General features: G+C 43.1%; 1 protein-coding gene across 2 annotated transcripts; it reads left to right on the forward strand.

The window, feature by feature from the left end:
- The first annotated feature begins 731 nt into the window (after positions 1–731).
- Positions 732–14786, forward strand: myd88 (MYD88 innate immune signal transduction adaptor). 2 transcript variants are annotated; one of them, XM_067978762.1, is made up of 6 exons: positions 732–792; positions 1240–1602; positions 8296–8406; positions 10022–10202; positions 11684–11775; positions 12980–14786. In XM_067978762.1, the coding sequence occupies exons 2-6, from the start codon at positions 1266–1268 to the stop codon at positions 13132–13134; spliced, it is 876 nt and encodes a 291-aa protein (XP_067834863.1). In that variant the 5' UTR covers positions 732–792; positions 1240–1265; the 3' UTR covers positions 13135–14786. The 2 variants fall into 2 exon arrangements, with proteins under 2 accessions (XP_067834863.1, XP_067834862.1); XM_067978761.1 differs by having other exon boundaries at positions 738–914.
- Positions 14787–15388: the final 602 nt, after the last annotated feature.

The following is a 15388-nucleotide window of genomic DNA, read 5'->3' on the forward strand; positions in this document are numbered from 1 at the left end:
TCCCCTATAATTTTTCTTTACGGTTGCTTGCAGCACTGTCAGGGAGATTAATCTTTAATCTCTGGAGACTCCATGACAATCTGGGTGAGTTGGTAACCCAAGTATAAACATAAGAACATAGGAACAGGAGTAGGTCATTCAGCCCCTTGAGCCTGTTCCACCATTTAATTAGATCATGGCTGATCTGTACCTCAACCCCATTTACCCTCCATTGCTCGGTATCGACAGCACCTTCCAAACTCACAACATAGAAAGAAGAGACCAGCAGGCGGATGGGAACACCATCACCTCCAAGTCACACACCATCCCGACTTAGTCATATATCGCCATTCCTTCATCATCGCTGGTTCAAAATCCTGGAACTCCCTACCTAACAGCATTGTGGAAGCACCTTCATCAGATGGACTGCAACGATTCGAGAAGTTGGGTCACTACCACCTTATTAAGGGAAACTAGGGATGGGCAATAAAAGCTGTCCTTGTTCATGATGTCCATATCCCAAGAAGTTTATCAATCTGACTTTTAAAAATTTCAATTGACCCACTTAAGAAAAAATAACTTGGTGTGCTTAAAGGTACAGCCTTTCTTCCATCTTTATTATAACTTGAACCTTTAAATTTTGCATTACTGGTTAGACAACACAATAAGCCTAATAATTAGATGATTGCCCAACACGGAAATGAAATATTTCTGTTCCTCCCCCCTCAAGGTGTGGTTTTCTCGTCAGTTACACGCACGTCACTTCCATGAGCTGAGAACAGACCAAGGAAATAACATCAGAGCTTTAAAAAGGTGAAAACTTTTTGGTTCTTGTATTGTAAACTGGAATTAATTTCTGGTCTTCGGAGAGAAGAATCCCAGAAGAGGGGCTTTTTTTTTTCCAGAGTTGACGGTAACGCAAAATTAAAAGCAAGGTTAGTTGCTACTCAGAATATATATTGCGCAGAAGTTCAGTACATTTCTACGTAAAGACAAGGCCTTTTCATTTTCGAAGTAAAATTGTGAGAGATAAAGAAACTAAAGCAGGTTTAATTACTATATTTTATCATTTCAGTAAAAAGTTTATTTTTCTTGGAAAGATATTTAAAAATGTGCTTTTTGTTCTGAGGTTTGAGTGTGAGATAATGGAAAGGGAATGTGTAATAGAATTATTTCTGGGAGAGAATATCGAAGAAATAAGTTTTTTAAAAAAAGAAAAAATACTTGGATATAAATTGTAATTTTTGCCTTTCTGTAAAGAATTCTGCAAAAATATTAGTCACAAAATGGCAAGCTGTGAGAAGAAAAATAGTGAGAATGCGGATTCACTGGGGACCATTGACTTCTTCTCCATTCCCCTGATTGCCCTGAATTTCGCGGTGAGGAAGAAGCTGGCTCTGTTTCTCAATCCGAAGAGTGTGGTAGCGGCGGACTGGACGGGGCTGGCCGAGGAGATGGGGTTCGACTATCTGGAGATTAGGAACTACGAGAGGTTAGATAATCCCACCGAAAAACTGTTGCAGGATTGGCAAGGCAAGGAAGGCACTTCGGTGGGCAGTTTACTGGAGCTACTCAAGAAGATAGAGCGGGATGACATTCTTGAAGACCTCACACCGGCAATTGGTGAGCCTCTTGGTTTTTTTTCCCTATATTGTTTTTTTTTCTTAGAACACACTTGTATCTATTATTTATTTCCCCCTTAGGGGAGCACATTCTACCTCACCTTCCCCGCCCCCCAATCTCCCAAGAAGCTGTTGTATCCCCCAGTGAACCAGCTAAATTGAAAGGGATTTAAATATCCTGCATGTGGCATTCTATCGATTACTATAATGTGGGACGCATGGAGATATTTGTAGTCTCATAATTGTAGCTGTTGGTATGGAAAAGGCAAATCTGGAGCACCACTTTCTTTAAATCATGATTAGTAGGATAAGTGGCACAGCTTCGAACTAAGGAAAGGCAAATATCTTACTGATTTTATTAGGAAGTCTTTCCTATAATCGATGAACATGTGGCATTCATGTCTTGGTAGGTTTCTGGAGGGACATAACCTGAAATTACTTAAAATAGGGATCTGATGTTTCTTTATTCATGGATGAGCTAGGATTGGCCAAATGGTCTTCCTCATTTGTATCTATCTTGTGACTGAGATTTTGGGTACATGAAATCTGCATTCAGGTTACTCATTAGGTTGTGTTCTGTGCTGGAATGGTACATAGAGGATTACACATTGATTTCTACTGATTGTGTGTTTGGGTGTGTGGTTTGAGGCAGGGTGGAGCAAGATGGTTGGGAAAATCTCTAGATCCCATGCTGACCAACCTTCTGAAAATGAATGTCGCCCTCACTACCAATCTACCTCCCTTCTCTCATCCTCCTTTCACTGCTGGATCTCAATGAACAATTAATCCTCACTGTCCAAATTTTATAGATTGATTCCTGAGATGAGTTATCCCATGAGGAGAGATTGAGTAGAATGGGCCTATGCTGTTTGGAATCTAGAAGAATCAGAGGTGATCTCATTGAAACATACAAGATTCTGAGAGGGCTTGACAGGGTAGCTGCTGAGAGGCTGTTTCCCTAGTTGGAGAGTCTAGAACTAGGGGGTATAGCCTCAGGATAAGAGGTCAGCCATTTAGGACTGAGATGAGGAGGAATTTCTTCACTAAATATTTGGAATGCCCTACCCCAGAGGTCTGTGGATGCTCAGTCGTTGAGTATATTCAAGACTGAGATCGATAGATTTTTGGACACAAAGGGAATCAAGGAATATGGGGATCGAGCGGGAAAGTAGAATTGAGGTTGAAGATCAGCCATGATCTTATTGAATGGTGGAGCAGGCTCAAGGGGCCGAATGGCCTACTCCTATTTCTTATGTTCTTATAGAAATGCTTTGTTCAGTCCTAGCTGGTTTATATATTATCTCTTTCCCCTCCCCCCCCCCCCCCCACCCCAAACGGCTGTGGATGCTGGGAATATTGGAGCTTTCAAGACTGAGATTTTTGTATGGTAAGGGTATCGAGCGATACAGAGCAAAGGCGGGTAAATGGAGTTGCAGGTCAGTCATGATCTAATTGTATAGCAGAGCAGGCTTGAGGTGCTGAATAGCCTCCTCTTATGTTACTATCAATAATCATCTGTGGGACTGACTCCTGATGGTCTCTGTAAGGAGCTGGCCTTGTATTATGACCACAACCTTCACCCCTCCTCCTGAAGCTTTTGACTGATGCTGAGGTACAGATCCATGGTTGCTGTTGCCCTTGTATGCCTGGCCCAAGTGACCATTCTTTATGTAGTGTAGTGGTTATGTTACTGGACTAGTAATTCAAAGGCATGGGCTAATAATCCAGTAGAACATGAGTTTAAATCCCACCATGACAGTTTGAGAATTTGAATTGATTTTTTAAAAACAAGCAAAAAAAAAATTTGAAGTTTAAAAAAAAAGTGACCATGAAGCTGTTGGATTGTCATTTAAAACTCAACTGGTTCAATAATGCCCTTTTAGGGAAGAAAACCAGCCTCTTTACCCAGTCTGGCCTTTATGCGACTCCAGTACTACACCAACATGCTTGACCCATAACTGCCCTCTGAAGTGGCCTAGCAAACTTCAAGACTGACCACCACCTTCTCAGGGCAACTAAGGATGGGCCACATTCCAAGAACGAATGATTGTGTCGGTGGACTAATTGACCATGGAACACAGCTGAGCCTAATCCTGTGGATCGCTCTCTCGCTCTCTGGAACCCTGGTGTTTTATACTTCTCCTCCCTAGCCTGGGGATGCTGAAGCTAATTGCTGCCCTACTGTGATCAGCTAACTAATTTCAGACCAGGCATTGAACTTGGAACTTTCTGGTCTGTATAGCTTAGTGCCACAGCATATTTACCCACTGAACCATCTGTAATGGGTTCCTTGGCTCAGCATCCATTTCCCTCATGCTCTGAAGCGCTTTGGGGTGCTTATCAACATTAAAGGTGCTATATGAATGCAAGCTTTTGTTGTTGTAAGCTTTGGCTAGTGAACTGCAATTACAGATGTTGTAATTTCCTTGCTACATGCTGGCTGGGCATATAACAATCTCACTCGGAAAAGGTGCTTTAGGGTAGGTTTACACTACGGCTGAAGTGTCACTGCAAAATGGTTTCATTTTGTACCAACGCTATAATTACGTTATAAATATAGCCCAAGTCTGGAGTCAGAGCCCAACAACACTTCACTCCAGAGTCAAAGGCAAGCTTAGTGTCAGAAACTGCCTTATACTGATGCTAAACTTATGGTGTAAATGCTCACTAAGTGTGCAAAAAGCTATAGAGAGGTGAGGATGAAAGAATGATACAATTTAACTTGATAAACTTTACGGGGTGGAATTTCCTGTAGGAATGTAAATCGGGAAGTTGTACTTGAGATTACATCCGTTCGTGCACCCATTTTACTGAGATTATTTACATCCAAATATCGTGTCAAGCTCATTAACATACGTCTGAATTTAAAAACAGGCATAAACAATCGAGACACAAGGAAAGTGCCAAACTCGCACCATATATTCTTTCCTTAAGTATGACTATTTTAAGTTTCAAGCCATTTAACCATCATTCAGGTGCAGTATGTTTAAGTCCATGCAATCGTGGAAGCTTTTCAATTTTTAATGTGACTCGTACTGAAATCGTAAAAATGGCTGGCTGAACCAAGAACCATCCTGGTTTGTGCAGCTCAATTCCTTACAGGTTGATTTACTAACTGATCCTTCAAGGGGATCTAGAAACCAATAACCAGCCACAGGCTTGTCGAGCATTTGTAAAACATTTAATTTATAGCCCTACCACCTGTAGAGCTCTGGTCTGTGAACTGTTTACTATCCCAGAACAGCCTGTATGATCGTTGGTTAAAAATCTGCTGTAATATCTTTGAGTTGGTGTTGCTCAATTCCCCTTTTTATGATCCTGGAGGCAGAATTGGAGTAACAGTTTCAGACAAGAGAAGACCTTTGGTCCATCTAGCCCACCTATTCACAGTATTCCCTTAGTGCATTTCTAATAACCCTGAATCCCATTAGTTAAACAGAACCCTGAAGCTGCTTCTTGAAACCCATTAATGTTTACTGTTCCACTATCTTCCATCTTTTTACTAAAAGTTCCTCTTGCATTTCTTGCATGATATTACTGTGAAGCTTTGAGATAAACTTTTTTTTATATTTTGTGATTTTTTTAATAAAGTCTGGGGTTTCGTTGCAATGCAGCAATTACAGACTCTGCATTCACAAAATGTCCAAGTGATATTGCAGAATTATTTTCTTGTTAGTGCAGTTCAGTATGCTTTTTTGGTGTAGTGCTGGTGTTGACCTGATTTGAGGAACAAGTTTTAAGTTCTTGCGGTTTGATCAGAGGCAAGGTCACGTGGCTGCCTTATTTCTGAGAAACGAGAATGTTTCACATCTGAAAAATTGAGTAATTTATTGGCCTCATCCAGCTTTTACTGCCATTTTGGTTCCACGGGATGCTTTCTTTACAGTAATAATCTCCCAAATTCTCTGCGTCGAATTGAGTCAGGGCGGAACTTCCACCTGACTGTCAGTTCCACAATTGGCCACGTCCCAACTCCTTGGGGTGGGTCATTTACATAGAGACAGACACCCCCTGTATTCAAGGGGGTGGGGGGCTGTTTCATTTTTGGGATGTGGGTGTTGCTAGCAAGGCCGGCATTTATTGCCCACCCCTAGTTGCCCTTGAAAAGGTGGTGGTGAGCTGCTATCTTGAATTGCTACAGTCCATGTAGTGAAGTCTTCCTACAGTGCTGTTGAGCAGGGAGTTCTTGGATTTTGAACCAGCGACAATGAAGGAACGGTGCTATATGTCCAAGTCGTTGTGGTGTGTGACTTGGAGAGGAACTTGGTGTTCCTATGCACCTGCTGCCCTTGTCCTTTTTTAGGTGGTGGAGGTCGTGGGTTTGGCAGGTGTTGTTGAAGAAACCTTGGTGAGTTGCTACAGTGCAACTACACCGCACCAGGGTGGTGTCCGCCTCGTGGGGGAGACTTAGGAATATCACGCTGAATCCTGCTGCTCCATTAGGAATGGGGGGGCTGGGCCGTTGCTGCCAAGGACAGAAGAAATACTTTGAAGCTTCTAGAAGATCAATTGCCATTTGGTAACCAGTGTTGTGGGCCCCACTTAAGTTACTGAATAGAAAATGTGCCTGCATCGTGCAAGTGTACAGTTGGCCACAGAATACTAGCAGGATATCTGGCAGGGACTTCATTCTGCAAGAGTCTCACCTCTTATAAAGTCATCAGGACAGGAAACATTCCCCTCTTTTTCCCTTCTCCCCCCCCCCCCCCCCCCAAACACACACCCCCAAGTCAGAATTTTACATTGCTTTTTGTGGTATGTATCAATGATTTTAGACTTAAATGTAGGGGGCATGATTAAGAAGCTTGCAGATGATACTGAAATTGGCCATGTGGTTGATGGTGAGGGGGAAAGCTGTGGGCTGCAAGGTGCCCACAAATGAACAGGAAATGCTAACACTTTGATAGATGCTCCAGAACACCAGACTCCAACAGAGTACTACACCGTTGTGCAAGTTTGAACCCTCTCCCACAACACTGGATTAAATTAAAAATGGCTCAACTGAGTAAATTCACTCTGCAGTACAGGCTGGAAGATCCCAGCTTTGATTCCTGGTCTGTGCTGAGTTAGCTGACCTTGGTTAGGGCAATTTGCAATTGGCCTCTGTGTCCTTGGAAATCAAGGGGGAAATTCAACAGGCCCCTGCTGCTTAGCACTATAAGTGTCTCCTGCTGGAAAGCATCAGTTGCAGATATCAGGTGAGTACAGTATCGGGCTTTTTTTTTTTGAAACCTTAATCCATTCCTCCACCGTCCCACCTGTGGTTGAATAGCCTGCCGGCTGTCATTGCCTCGGCTCACCCACGAAGAATAGGCACTTGGGTGAGGGATAGAGCAGTTCATGCCTGTGGAATCAAACCACACATCAAAAATTAGGCCAGGGTTCCTGTGCTTTGCAGCAAATAGCACTAAGAAGCAGGTGTGCAGACATCTGTGAAGACCAGATCAAGCTCAGCTTTAATACCTTCCCTATGGAAACATCCAGGTGCAAGTGCTGCCAAATGAACTAGGTGTTAAGGAGCAGGGATCCTGGCTGGAATTTCCCTTCCCTGCCCTTTACTGGATATGGTTCTACAAACACCAGCAGCTCTCTGGATTGGGGGGAGGGGAAGAAGTCACTTCACAAACAGTTTCCCCTAAACCACTTTTAACACTGCAATTTACCTCAGTAGAGTTGTGGTATCTCCTACCAAGGAGAATCTGTTGATGTGGTTGGCAACCTCTGGATGTGATCAGGTTGATCTGCCTTTTTTGTTGCTGCTTGCACTATCCCAATCTTGTGGCTGCGGAGTAGTATTGTGGAGTAGTTCAACGTGGCATGGTCCACTCTGGCTGTAGGGGGTACCAGACTGTCCTTGCATCTGGAGGACAATGCGGCAACTAACAGACCACCTTTCCCTCACAGCTGGAGGGTAATAAACTCTGACATATGGAGAATACTAGAAGAATCTTGGAAATATGGGGGGGGGGGGGCGCGGGGTGGTGAGGGGAAGGTGGTGGCAGGTTGAATAACACAACTGATCCCCAGTGGTCAAGGAAGAGCTGTGAGGAACTGGATAATATACAGACCTTTGACCTTAGACATCTGAGGGAACCTTATTGAGCGAAATAAGAATACTTAACAGGATAGAGAAAGTAAACCCAGAGCAGTACTTGGGCAGCAGAACAAGAGGGCACAGGTATGGTAGTATAATGGTTGTTACTGGACTAGTAATCCATTTGGCCTGGATTAATAATCTGGAGAATGAGTTCAAATCCCACCATGGCAGTTTACAAGAAAATCTGGAAATAAAGGTGGTATCAGTACAAGTGACCATGAAGCTGTTGGATTGTTAATGGTTTACTAATGTCCTTTAGGGAAGGAAACTAGCCTACTGGTTTGCTAGGGCAGTTAACAATCAGTTGTATCAAAATGCTATAAACAGAACCTGCAAGGTTCAAGGAGAAGTCCCACCACTACCTCTTCAGGGCAAATTTGGGACAGATGTCAGGAATTTTTTTTAACACTAAGGGTGATCAACTGGTTGGCAGGAACAGTGGTTGACGTTATCCAGGAACAGAAGTTGGTAGGGTCAGTATTCTGGAAGGATAAGATCAATTGGACAGCAGTTTGGGATGAAGATGAGCAAATAGAACTTGAATTCAACATCATGCATCTGTGTTGAAATACTATAATCTGTCTTCATTCTTTACAGAAGAGCACTGTAGACGGTACCTCAACAAACCCCTTCAGGTGCCATCAGTGGATAGCAGTGGACCCAAGACTCCAGCTTTGGCTGGCATTACAACAAGAGATGACCCCACAGGTAATCTACAGGACAAGATTTTCATTTTAATTTCCTTCAATATAACTTTTTTAAATATGTACAAAGGTATCTGCCATAACAAAGACCTTCCCCATCAGCCTTCAAATAGGGGGATGGCGCATGAATCTGATTGCTAATCGGGGCTTAGGCCTACAGTGAGTTTATAGGTAATTGAAACAAACTGATCAGAAACAAGTTCAGTTCCAAGCATCTGAGGATCAGGCCCATATTTTTTCCATTTTAAAAATTAGATAATCTTGAAAAAGTGCTGATTGTCCTGACTCTCAACTGGTCTCTAGGGTCTGAAGCCATGTCCCTTGTGGGTGTCATGACTAGAAACTAAATATTATCTATGGTAAATTTTGCCAGTTACTGGACATCCAAATAATAACTACTTGTCTTCCTGGATCCAGAGCACAGAACATTAATTAAATTTGGACTGGTTAAACATAACTAAACCCGACTGAAACCCATGAATTCTTGTGGATGAACGGGAGTGCAGATTATCAGAGTTCCAGTGTATCCTGATGGGCAGATTTTGTGGTTTAACCACACTTTATTTTATATGAATAGATGAAAGTTTTGATCCAACGCAGTGCAAACACATTTGCAGAAAAATATAGTGGCCTGATGCATTTATGTTAGGATTTCCTTATTTAGGCTGGGAATAATATTTAAGATGGATTTCCCTTCAATTTTCTGACAACCTCTAATTTGAGAAAGTATGACCATGTTTGGTTGACTCCCAATCCAATATCCCCTCTCTGGGAAGTGATTTCCCCCTGGCCTGGGTAAAATGAGGAACTCAATGTGTGGAGGAATGGGGGCTTCAATGCTGAGCTTGAAATGGAAGGCCAGCTATCACAGTGGGATCACCTAGTTGAAGTATGAGTGTGAACCCCAACCTTGATCCACCCAAGAACAAGCAATGTCAGTAATACTAACTCAGGATCACCTTGTTTTTAGCCTAGCCCAACTGAACCCAAGGTCACAAGACCAAATTGATTGCTTCAACTCTTAATTACTCAGTATAGCCTGCTCACTACTACAGTCTGTTGTACACGATACATTGAATTTACCCTTACATTTTATACAGTGCTCCCACCCTCCCAGTCGGGAGCCATTTGAAGGGAGCACGGGTCAGAGAATTGGGCCTACAGTTTTGTAGTCCAGTCTCCAACCCTTGCTCTCATTGAGGGCAGCTCCCCTCTGGGAGCATAGGATCAGTGAATTTACCCTTTACGTCACCAACACATAAATTGATCAAAGAACAATTGCTGTAAGATTAAAAACAGAGGGTAGCAGGACATGAGCTTAATCCTATAATAGAAGGAATAAAATTTAAAGAGGCCAGTCTATCCCTCAGTATATGGAGTTATAGGAATTGCTAGGTGAAAGAAGACTAAGGTCCATCTAGTTCGCCTTCTACCATCCTGGTAGTCACATGACACAACAATAATGGAGTTGTTGACTAATCAGAGCAATCAATCTCTTAATTAGTCTACAACAGACCCAGAAATGAGGTGAGGAAAATCGCAACTGTGGAGTGTTTGGGAACCATAGGAAGGTACTACATAGTAGGTGATGGATCAATAAATGCTCTGCTGTGTCGCAGGAGTTGCGCCTGAGCTCTTCGATGCCTTCATTTGCTACTGCCAAGCCGACATCGACTTTGTCCACGAGATGATCAGGCAACTCGAGCAAACAGAGTGCAAACTGAAGCTGTGTGTCTTTGACCGCGATGTGCTGCCGGGGACATGCGTCTGGACCATCTCCAGTGAGCTCATTGAGAAAAGGTAAGCAGAGACAGGCTGGGCGGGATTTAGAAACGCGGCAAGTTTCCAAAATAACCGGCACAGGGCAGCAGAGATTTCTAGTGTGCCGGTTATGCTAACCCCCTGTTCCCAATAATTTGCCATGTGATAAGGGAAGTGAAGAGATGCATTCAATTTGTCTCATAGGAACATGGTCTTTTTACATCTTAGAAATTCCTAAGGTCCATCTAGTTTGCCTTCTACCACCCTGGTAGTCATGTACAATGATAATGGAGTTGTTGACTAATCATAGCAATCAATCTCTATCAATTAGTCCACAACAGATCCAGACAAAGTCACCTGATCCTCCCAAGTATGCAACACTTACCATATGTCATGTCTTAGTTAGATATCATACAGCAAGGTTTTGAACTTAAAAGGGTTTTTAAACATAATTTCTCCAACCCCCATGCTGTCTTTCCTCTCCTTAAACACAACTGTTGACCCTTTGCTGAGGTACAGTTCCAGGCATCTTTGTCTTCTGGTACCTTATAACTCTTACACGTGAGCCTTGACAGTGAGTCTTGACAAGCAGCTCGAAACCACAGCCAAGCCTGATTCTGACCTCCCCTAATGCTCCCAACAGGGATCGCTGCATAGCAATCAGGAGCAGAACCCGAACCAATTTATCACTCCTCCCTGGGGCCAAAGGTTGAGCAACTCTAGAGGCACATTCTCCGAACACCTAACGCAACACAGACCGGGGATCAAATTTAGGACCTTTCTGTATGGCTCATTTGGGGAGCTGTGACTCAAGCTTTGACTGACGCTCAAACTCCCCTAACCTTATGTCAGTTTTTAGATGGTGGACTGAGATGAGATGGAGGACACTCCCCTTCAGGGGAGGATGGTTTATTGGCACTGTTGCCCCAGACATGCGCATTCCATCAGTCAATCAAGGAAACACAGCAGTGGCAAAAATGGAGGACTTTCCAGCTCAGATGCCCCACCCACCAGTCCCAGACTGGAGGAGGAAATATGGGCAGGCACAATGCCAAAGGTGACCTGTAGTCCATTCTGGAAGGATGTTAGGATGGACTGAATGTGCTTCCTCATCTTGCGATGAGATTTGGAATCAAACCAAATGCCTTTACTCCCAGTTCCAAGCCTGACTTGTCTAGATATTTTTCACTCTGCAATTACATTTAGTTCTCAAGTTCCAGTACTCGCTATCCTTTTGTAGATGATCTGAGGAATGTGACCCCGATGAGTTATATTGCTTTTTTTTAAAGTGACGTTTCACAACCTGAGACTTCACAATGTTTTGCTGTTTTTTGCCTATGAGCACTTTTGTTAGCAAATAACCTTTATGCAATTGAGCACATTTGTAAGGAAACTTTGAGCTAAAATCTGCACCAACGGCCAGGAAAGGAGGTCAAACGTAACAATTTCAAATGTTAAACCAGAATGAGATGAATTCCAACTGGGATATCATGGATTCTCTGTTCCATCTTTAATGACAGGTGTAAGAGGTTGGTGGCGATAATCTCTGATGACTATTTGATCAGCGATGATTGTGATTTTCAAACAAAGTTCGCTCTGAGTCTTAGTCCAGGTAAAGCAACAATGTGTTGGAGACCATCTTCCATTCTAACTCATTCTTTTGCATGCTCTGGCGCTCCTTATCTCCCTCCATCTTCCCTTCCTCCTACAGGCTTTATGTAACATCTGCTTTGTGATTCATCTCACTTTCTCTTTTTTTCAGCCTAGGTGGTCTCTTGCCATAGCTCTTCATTTGGGTTTCTCAATTTTTCTCTGAGGAATGTGCCCCAGTGTGTTTTATTGCTTTTTTTTAAAGTGATGTTTCACAGCCCATGTGACTCCACAGAATGTTTTGCTGTTTTTCGCCTGTGATCACTCACCCACTGAGCTCCCAACTCCACTGTGTCGCAGTGCAGAGGTATTGACAAGTCCAGGCAAGCCTTCCCTCCACCCCCACTCCCATCGGAATGAAAAGGAGAATGCAAGGATGAGTCTTCCTCAGGCCCAGTGTGACTCACTTGCTGAAGATCACTGTTGGAGCTGCAGGGGCCTGCAAGCAGCTGGTGCTTAGTGTGGCGAGATGAGGGAGGAAAATACCCTTTTCTCTGGCTCTTCATGGGTCTGCAGAGTGATAAGCTATACAGAGCAGATTCCAGGCTGCTTTCCTTGTCTGTGTTCAGTCGTGACTGATCTCAGCCAGAACAATGATGGGACTGCTGCAGGGAAAGGGGGGGTTGGGGAAGAAATGGTTGCAGCTCCTGATTGCTAATCATTGACACAAACTAGGAATTTTCCAGCTGAACGGACAGTTGGTGTGGATGGGATTGGGGTAGGCTGTGATGCCACCCACTTTTTTTTAGAATGGCCTACTGAAGTCCGTTGTCTGGGCTCGCACATAAACTAAGGATTATAACAGATAGATAAAAAGGAGTTGAATAGGAGGAATTTTTCTCGTGTTAAGGGTCATCAGGATATATACTGCATTACTGAAGTGGTGATCAAAACCAATGACATTTGAGGGAATTAGTTAAGAAATTGAAGGAAAATATTAAAGGGTTTGGAGAAAGAGTAGAGAAATGGAATTAGAGTGGATGGCTGTGCTGGGGATGACCTGTGAAGAATGGATAGTTAGTTGGGTGTGGGGTGATATCCCAGGACTTCTAGAGCTTGTGGAATCACATCCCACCCAAGTCAGTGCCTTTTAGTGGGGGGGTATGGAGGAAATTTGAAGTAGGTGGAGAATTTTAAATCTGATGTATCTATTTCTGGTCCCACAGGTGCCCGAGACAAGCGCCTGATCCCCATAAAGTACAAACCAATCAAGAAGGAATTTCCCAGCATTCTCCGGCACATCACACTCTGCGATTACACAAACCCAAGCACCAAAGGATGGTTCTGGAAGAGGCTCGCTAAGGCACTTTCACAACCATGAGAGGAGAACCTAGAGAGAGAGCGCGGAAGTACTCCTGGGTGGTTGGTGTTTACATTGTGAGAATGATGACAGTATGGGGATTCTACTGCAAGCTGACTGAACTGTACCCAATGATCAGCTTCAGCATCTTGACTACACTGTGCTTTCCTCAGTATTAAAGGGACTGGGTCTCTTCTCACTGGAAGAAAACAAGATCCACAGGGGCCAAATTTAATTTAAAAGAAAAATTTTTGAACAACTTCAGGGATGCAGCCCAGGTCACATCCTTGAGGTGGTACAGAAATATTGATTAAATTATAACTACCTTTTTTGTTCAGCTGGATATCTGCCTCACCATGTTTGAGTCTGTAAATCAAAAGTCTGTAGTCACGTGTAGCGTTTGCCCAGACATATCGTGGAGCCACCTCAACTGCAAAGAGACCATATCTCCTCTTCCTTTTACCCTACCCTGTCACCTGGGAGGGTAGTCCCTAGTTGGTTATCTGATAACTGACATCATGAAACTAGTGTTGGGGTCTGAAACATTGGCCGTTGGAGATGTCCATATTGGCCCCATGTTAACATGATGCTAAAGCTGGGTGGGTGCAAACAAGGTTGTATAATCCTTGTCTGTTGAGCTCCAAGTCTATAGATTGAACTCTGGCCAGCCACTGCTTGGTGATGTCAAACCACGACCTCCTCAGTGTCCACTTCATTTCTTCCCTTCGAGTTCTCCCTTCAAAAGTGATGTGTGTAAGTTGCTAGCTGGTGTCACAAACTGCATGGCTGAAGTAGGACATTATATCAACTCACTCCAGGACAAATATGCACATATTATAGTGGTTATGTTGCTGGACTAGCAATCCAAAGGCCTCAACTAATAATCCAGAGAATGTAAGATCAAATCCCACAATGGCATTTTGAGAATTTTGAATTCAGTTTCTTAAAAAAAAAACCCACTGGTATCCATAAAAGTGACCATGAAGTTGTCGGATTGTCGTGAAAACCCAACTGGTTCAATAATGTCCTTGCCCAGTCTGGCCTATTTGTGACTCCAGTCCCACACCAATGTGGTTGACTCTCAACTGCCCTCTGAAGTGGCCTTGCAAGCCACTCAGTTGTATCAAGCCAATAGCAGTGGTTTAAGAAGGCCCTTCAGGACAACTAAGGATGGGTAATAAATGCCAGCCTTGCCAATGATGCCCATATCATGTGAATAAATGAGAACTGTAAACTAATGGGTTGAGGTACAAATGTTATGGCACTAGACTAGCAATCTAGAGGTCATGAGTTGAAATTCCACTTTCTGGTAACTTTCAAAAAAAAGACGAAGCTGCCATGCCATGAAAATGATTGATTAATGCCCTACATGTGACTCATGCCCTCTGAGGCATACCAAGCCATTCAGCAACAAAATTGAGGGCAAGTAGGGGATCAATTAGAGCATTGCCAGTGTTGCCCACATTCTGAGAACAATTAAGGAAAGTAGGCCTGTCTCTCGGCCTCTGGGTATAACTTTCAGTTCGACTTGTGTAATAGTTTTTGTTCCTTTTCTCCCCTCTGGTTTTACATATTTTTAAAATTATTACTTTTTTCACTGACATTTTATATGACTTTTCTATTTTTTCAATGTGAAGTCAATTGTAAAATAATTCAATAAATGCTTAATAGAAGTTTGGTTTCCAGTGATTTGACCAGTGGCTGTTGCGATCACTGGTTTTCACCAGTGTTAAAATGTTACATCTGCACAAAGCACCTGTTTTAAATATTAGATTCAAACTCTACTTGGTCCCTTCCTTTTCTCCCAACTGGTTTTAAATATAGGTCCCTCGTGTCTGCAAAGCAGAGCTGGCTGATTCCCATTGTTTGAGGGATGAGCTATACAGCTGGAATTAGTTGCGAGGAAGTGACGTTGAGGCCAGAACGCTTGACTCATCAACAGCTAGATTATGTAATGAGAATAGAGTGAAAGAAAGAACTTGCATTTTATATTGCACCTTTCACAACCTCAGGATGTCCCAAAGTGCAACATAGCCAATGAAGTACTTTTAAAGTGTAGTCACTGTATTGTAATGCAGGGAATTGCAGCTGCCATTTGGCACGTAGCAAGATCACACAAACAGCAATAAGATCAATGTTTTTTAATGTTGGTTGAGTTATAAATGTTAGACAGGACACCAGGAGAACCTTCCTTCCAACAAGGCAGTGTACTTGGCTACAGTGGCATGTCGGCCTGCATTATGTACTCGAGTCTCAGGTGGGATTTAAACCCATG

Source organism: Heptranchias perlo, chromosome 3 (genome assembly GCF_035084215.1).
Source record: "Heptranchias perlo isolate sHepPer1 chromosome 3, sHepPer1.hap1, whole genome shotgun sequence".
Lineage (NCBI taxonomy): Eukaryota > Metazoa > Chordata > Chondrichthyes > Hexanchiformes > Hexanchidae > Heptranchias > Heptranchias perlo.

Coding starts and splice junctions, on each gene's coding strand:
- myd88 (XM_067978762.1), top strand. CDS start 1,266: ATGGCAAGCTGTGAGAAGAAAAATAGTGAGAATGCGGATTCACTGGGG. Junction 8,407..10,021: donor AACAAGAGATGACCCCACAG/GTAATCTACAGG, acceptor GCTGTGTCGCAG/GAGTTGCGCCTGAGCTCTTC. Junction 10,203..11,683: donor AGTGAGCTCATTGAGAAAAG/GTAAGCAGAGAC, acceptor CTTTAATGACAG/GTGTAAGAGGTTGGTGGCGA.